The sequence below is a fragment of the Colobus angolensis genome, unplaced genomic scaffold (assembly GCF_000951035.1).
Source record: "Colobus angolensis palliatus isolate OR3802 unplaced genomic scaffold, Cang.pa_1.0 Scaffold73, whole genome shotgun sequence".
In the NCBI taxonomy this organism is placed as follows: Eukaryota; Metazoa; Chordata; class Mammalia; order Primates; family Cercopithecidae; genus Colobus; species Colobus angolensis.
In genome coordinates, this window is record NW_012121043.1 from 7,633,692 (window position 1) to 7,640,389 (window position 6,698).

A 6,698-nucleotide genomic window follows, 5' to 3' on the forward strand; every position below is an offset into this window, starting at 1 on the left:
GAGAACCAGTTTCAAAGTATTTCATTTTATGAATTCAAGCTCTATGAAGCTTGTCATTACAGAAAATGGCACAGTTTGGTAGTTATGAATATGAGCTTTACTGCTTATAGTAATTTTTAGTTTTATTATTGGATGCTTTTAGTGTTGCAATATTTTGCCTTCACCTATTTTAAGAATTTTTTTCCCTTTAAGGTTATTATTTTAAGAAAAAATAACTACTTTTAGTGCCTATTAAGTGTGTATATAAAATACACAAAATGCTACAACTAATTAAGTTATCATGTTATCTGTTTTGTGTAAGGTGATACTAATTGGTTTGAAAACAGAACAATGAAAACGATTTCTGATACATTGCTTTGTGATGATGATTTTTGTGCTTAAGTCTTGCTTTAAAAGCAGTATGTTCTACTATGAAATGCTGAAAGAAAATAACTTTTACAAATTCATCTGAATGTAATTATACTAATGAATATTAAATAGTACTTAATATTCTCAGTTTTCATGATAAACAATTTAGGAACAATTATAAGCATGTATCACTAAGGCTGTAGAAAAATTTTTAGAAGGAACAACAGAAAAACATCTATCACTAGTCAGCTGTGGAGTTTATAATCTTTTAACTTTATCTTTTTTAATAATATTTCTTAAACATTTGAAGCTGAGATACATGAAACATCTTTTTCTCTAGCGATGCTTGATACAATAGAAAGCTCTTCAATTGTGTGATATTTTATAAATTAAAAAGTATTTTGTATTGTTTATGAAATACATATTGTACATATACAAATTCAGTCATTTCAAATACCTCAACCTCTCTTGACATATTTTCTTCATCGTACATACCTGGAAAAGCTACTGTCTTGGTCAGACCCAGTCACCTATACATTCTGTGTTAGCACACAAATGCCAAACATTGATAGATTAGTAATACATGACTGTGATGGCTGGTCTCATATTAAAGTTATCATGACTGCCTGATTATCTTCTTATCTTAGAATGTTTATTGTTCTCTCAAAATGACAGTTTCCCTCCTTGTCTTCTCTGTCTGTTCTCCCTTAACCCCACTGTGCTTTCAGTTTTTGCCTGAGTTCTTTAAGGAAATAGAAACCATCACACAAGAATATTCTCATGTTTCCCACTACCACATTTACTCAACTGTCTGCTTTTATTCCTGAACCCTGCCTTTTCTTCTATAGTATGGAAGAAAGGTTTCTCTTCCTACCCAAGTCCAGGTGCTTCACATTCCACCTCTTTCTGCTTTTGTATAATAGTATCCCTTCCCTTTCTTATGTGAGGAGTTTCTCTCTCTGGATCTTTCCTGTCAGCAGAATGTGCTTTCCTGTTTCTTGCCTGGAAGTATAGTGGAATCCTTTCACTCTACATATCTCTCTAACTATTGATTACTTTTTATAGTACCTTATTCAAACTTCTGGAAAGAATTGGCTGTAGTGGCTGCTGTATTTCTTCATGTCACATTCTTTCCTCAGCAGACTCCATTTGTTCTTCTATTTCTGTAATTCCTTGAAATTGTTCTTCTTGGAGTCAGTAATTGTCTTCGTGCTGCCAAATCTATTGTTATTTTACTGCTCTTGTTTTCCCTAAAATTGATTGTTTCTTCACATTTTTCCTTCTTTAAACTCTCCTTTTGCATTGGTTTTCCTCATACCTCATTTGACAGTTTCAGTTGGTTTCTTTTATTAACTCCTCTTCTGCTTTGAGTCTAAATTTTGAAATACTCCAGGCCCTTTTCTGCACTTCCAGTTTTTTACATCCACATATTTTTCATACCACCTTACATACCGTTTATTTACTCAAATGACCCAACTCTGTACTTCTGGTCCTGACATGTCTCAAGCGCTCCTACTGATATAGCTAATATCCTAAAAACCTCCACTTGGACCTTTGAATAGTCATTTCAGATTCTCTTGACCGAAATCGTGTCTTTGATTTTCTTGTTGTGGCCAATTCTGAAACCTTCGTCTCTGTCTTTTCCCATCTCAGTAAACAGCATCATCATCTAATCTGTATCCTGTCATTCTACCTTTTAAGTCTATCAGAAATTAATCTAACTTTTTCTACCACCACTATATATAGTTTATAGTAAGAGAATGGTTAAGAGCTGGTTCTGGAGTCAGACTGCCTGGGTTCGTACCCCATTCACTATGTGCAGTTTCTGTGACCTGGAACAGGTTAATTTTGTTGCACCTCAGTGTTCATGTTGGTAAAATTATAAAAATAGTGTCTACTTCATACTTTATCTACTCTGAAATCATTGGAACAGTGACTAGGACACTGCGAATACTTTATTCGTCTTTAGTATTACTGTTGCTGCTGCCATCATCACCACCTCCTACCGTCCTAGTCCAAGCCTCCATCATTTCTTCCTACTGTATTAACTTTGTAATTGTTTTCTATACTTACGTGCTTGTCTTCTACCCACCTCTCCCAAATCCATTCTAACCCATTCTTCATACAGTAGATAGAATGATCTTTTTCGATTGTAAATTATGTAATGTTACTATCAGGTCTAGAACAATCTGAGAGCCTTGTGTTGATTACACTTGTGTAAACTTCAGACTTCTTTCCATGGCTTACAAAACCTTAAATCTAGCCCTTACTGACCTTTCTTAACCTCATCTCGTATCTCACTGCTCTTCTGATTATGCCCCAGCCGGATTGTTATTTTTCTTTGCATAGAGTTAGACCCACCTCAGAGTCTTTGTACTGTTTGTTTCTTATGCCTGGAATTATAGCCTCCCTGGTACCCATTCAGATCTTCACTTAAATTTCATCTTTCAGAAAGGTCTTCACTAATTACCCAATCTAAAGAAGCACCCCATGATAGTCTCTGTGTCATCTCATTGCCCTTTTAAGTCTCTGCCCAGAACTTAACATTATCTAATGTTTGTATTTGTTACTCTGCTTTCTCCACTAGAATGTGAGTTGCAAAACTCTATCCCTGTGTTGTGTGAATTTAGACTGTATCCCTAACTCATAGTATAGTATAGCATTATCCTAAAGTCATGGCAAAATATTCAAGAATATGGTTGCCTTTAATCTGACTTTATCTGCCAATCTGCAATACATTGCCCTGTATAGACCCAAGTTCAAGAAAGCAATACCTTAACTCATCTTCTTATTCCTTAAGCTAGATTCAGCTCCCACTTACTAATTAGATTCTTTAAGCACATAGTTAGTTGCATTCTCTCTGATCTGTTGACATTGAGTTAAGTTACCTTCTGAGGATAAAAGATTTGATACAGGGCCGGACGTGGTGTCTCACGCCTGTAATTCCAACACTTTGGAAGGCCCAGCGGGGCGGATCACTGAAGGTCAGGAATTTGAGACCAGCCTCGCCAACATGGCAATCCCCCGCCCCCTACTAAAAAATACAAAAATTAGCTGAGTGTAGTGGTGCACACCGGTAATCCCAGCTACTTGGGAGGCTAAGGCACGAGAATCGCTTGAAACCGGGAGGTGGGGATTGCAGTGAGCCAGGATCATGCCACTGCACTCCAGCCTGGATGACAGAGTGAAACTCTGTCTCAAAAAAAAGAGAAAAGATTTGATAAAGGTTCTAGTTTGGTTTAGCTTTATTGTAGCATGATTCTTAACTATTAAAATATCCTCAAATCAACCAATTGGATTGCCTAGGTAGTCATTACTACTTAACAGATGAGAAAAATGTATAATATAGAGCTTGATACCTGACTAGAAGACTAAGATTATTCATCTCATTTTCAATAGTTAATTTGTGAGTTGATAGTAACCGTATTTTTTTTTACTTTAATTAAATAAAAGCATGTTTTATGTAACTGGCTACAGAAGTTTCTGTAATTTTAGTGGATTAGGGTTACAGGGGAAAATTACAACTTGACAGTGCTGAAAGGTATGTGAATGGATCCACAAGATGAAGAAAAACAATACAAGACACTGAAATATGAGCTTTTACCCTAAAGCTGGAAAAAGTTTTAAAATAGCTTCTTTATTTTGAGCTACAGCATGGACAGCACCAACAACACAGTACTCTGCAAGGATTTCTTTTTTTGTATTTTACAGCTAGTCCAAATTTCTCTTTAGTATTATTAACATACTCTTTTGTACTATTCACTGTCATTTCAATATTGTTGATGCTCTCTCCTTGCTCTTCTACTAAAAGAGATATCTGAATGAAAAGATCCCTTAAATCCTTTATTTGGTTCTCTAAATTAACAAGTTCCTTGTGTCTCTGTTCAATCTCTGCAAGTTGTGCTTTAGTGATACTGATTTCTGTAAGTAAGCTTTCATTAAAAACTTCCCATTTTCCTTGATGAAGCATATCATTTACTTCTTCTTCAGACATCTCTTTTCCAGCAACTTCAAGCTGACGCGAAATAAATGTCTTGCACTTCTCTTGCTTTGCTGCTATTGTATCATTGTATATAAACATGATTTGCTGAAAATGGCGGAACATCGAAGCATGCTGAGATTTAAGTATCCTTGTGACCACTGATGATGGACCATTTTCAACCTCTGACTTTTTAACTTCTTTAACTAAATCATTCAAACTTCTGTTGATGTATTCTGCCTGGATTTTTACCTCCTTTGTAATGGTAGACTCTCTCTTAAGTAGACTAAACCTTCTCATTGAAGCCACCAGACTTTTCTGCTGCTGCCCAAATTTTTGAACATTGTCTGCCAAATAGTTAATACTTTCCTGTAGTTTTTGGATTTCATGTAGGTGTCGCTCAGCTACAGGCTCAGTTTCATAAATAACAGCTTGCTGCAGAAACACCCCTTGTTCCTCTGTTTCTGTAGTTGATACATGACTGTCTCTGGAGAGTTCAATTTCCTTTGTTCTCTGCTTTAGTTCTTGTAGTCGATCTTTCATCTTCCCTTTCCTCCTAAGAAGCAAAAATTTTTGTATTGAACAAGTGGAAATTTGATATTTTCCCCCAGTAGCAGTTGACTTCACATAACTGTCTATATCCCAGCAAAAATTATCCTAGTTTTCTCAAATGAAGTTAAAAAATTAGAAAACATCCCTGAGTTTCCTCATGAAAACCATTTAAATAGGGAAAGTAATGTAAAATAATTTGTAAGTTACTTTGCATGTGAGTGCCATTTAGTTGTGTGCAATAGCCAAGAAAGCAGCGATGCAGACACAGTTGGCCAAAACTAAGTTCTTCAGGGTCATAATATCTGTCACATTATAGTTTTTTTTTAATAAAGAATGCTTTTGACTATACCTTCGACTTATAGGATTAATCTTCAGATGCCGAAAGTGCCCTTGTTACTAAAGATAGTGTTTCCAGTTAATTTGGCCAATGTAATATTAAAAAATACTCAGTTTGCTAAATATGTGTCATTCAGTTAAAACCGTTGTAATGACAGTACAGATTTTATATGAGAATGTTAAGCTGTATGGATAATATTGAATTTATTTTAAGTTTTCCGAAGCCTCTGAATTAACATATTACTTGGCATAGTGTTTTTTCTAACTGTTGCATGTATATGAAAACATTGGTTTGGTTATGCTGATTTCTCATTCTTAGCCTTCTTTTGCAAAGATATCCAGACTGTCTTAGAACAAAATTTATATCGATTTGTATTAGGTGATACTTTTATAAAGATGAGAATATATATATATAAAATCTTATTTTGGGAGTAATAATAATATTGACACTTATCACGTACTGTGTTGGTAGTTATCTGTAAGAATCATAAATTGATGTACCTAACTTATATTTAATGATATAGATATACATGAAATGACATACATATATATAAAATGAATGGAATAAGAAGCAGTAAAATACTATTATGACAGAGCATCTTGATTTTAGAAATGTCTTTCATGACATTTTTGAAGATAAGAAGAGGCTGTTAGGGAGTACAAATAGCTCATTAGACCACATATAATATTAATATCAACCAGAAAAAAAAAAAGGTCTCTGAATGTGATGCTGTTATGCTGTAGGACTCAGTGTTTGATATGTTTATGGAAATATTTTTATTAATCTGGATGTTGTCATAGGCATACTTAACAAATGTGTAGATGGTGTAAAATTTGGAGGAATCTTTACTATGTTGAAGTACAGGGTAGGGATTCAAAGATTAAAATAGTGTGGAACTTTATACTAAAAATAAATATATTTAACAGGAATAGATTTAAAATAGTTCATCTAGCTATAAGAAAAATATTTTCATATCTACAGAGTAGAAGACCCTTGGGTTCACAATAGTGTCTATGAAAGTATTGGAGATTTTAATTAAGTACGGTTTGGATTTTTTTTTTTTTCCTTTGGGAGATGGAGTCTTGCTCTGTGAGTCTTGCTGGCGTGCAACGGTGCGACCTCGGCTCACTGCAACTTCTGCCTCTCGGGTTTAAGTGATTCTCCTGCCTCAGCCTCCTGAGTAGCTGGGATTACAGGCACCTGCCACCACGCCCAGCTAATTTTTGTGTTTTTAGTAGAGACGGTGTTTCACCATATTGGCCAGGTGGGTATCTTAACTCCTGACCTTGTGATCCGCCCACCTTGGCCTCCCAAAGTGCTGGGATTACAGGTGTGAGCCACTTACCCAGGCTAATTAAGCTTTCTGTCAGAACTATCAGAATAGTCCTTATACTTTTATAAATAGTAGTCTGATGTATGGATAAACTAAACTCTACCTACTCTATGCTATTCAGAGCAAATTGAAAGGGTAAGGGGAACTCG

General features: G+C 35.2%; 2 protein-coding genes across 5 annotated transcripts in view; one reads left to right on the forward strand and one right to left on the reverse strand.

Moving 5' to 3' along the window:
• Positions 1-6,698, forward strand: part of ARL13B (ADP-ribosylation factor-like 13B) — a 75,995-nt gene that overhangs the window by 30,597 nt on the left and 38,700 nt on the right. The window lies entirely within an intron of this gene.
• The window catches only part of STX19 (syntaxin 19), a 17,998-nt gene continuing 15,269 nt past the window's right edge, over positions 3,970-6,698 (reverse strand). Inside the window, exon 2 of the mRNA XM_011927605.1 lies at positions 3,970-4,883. Coding sequence (XP_011782995.1) covers positions 3,986-4,883 — 898 coding nt within the window. The 3' untranslated portion in view covers positions 3,970-3,985. The remainder of the gene's footprint in view (positions 4,884-6,698) is intronic.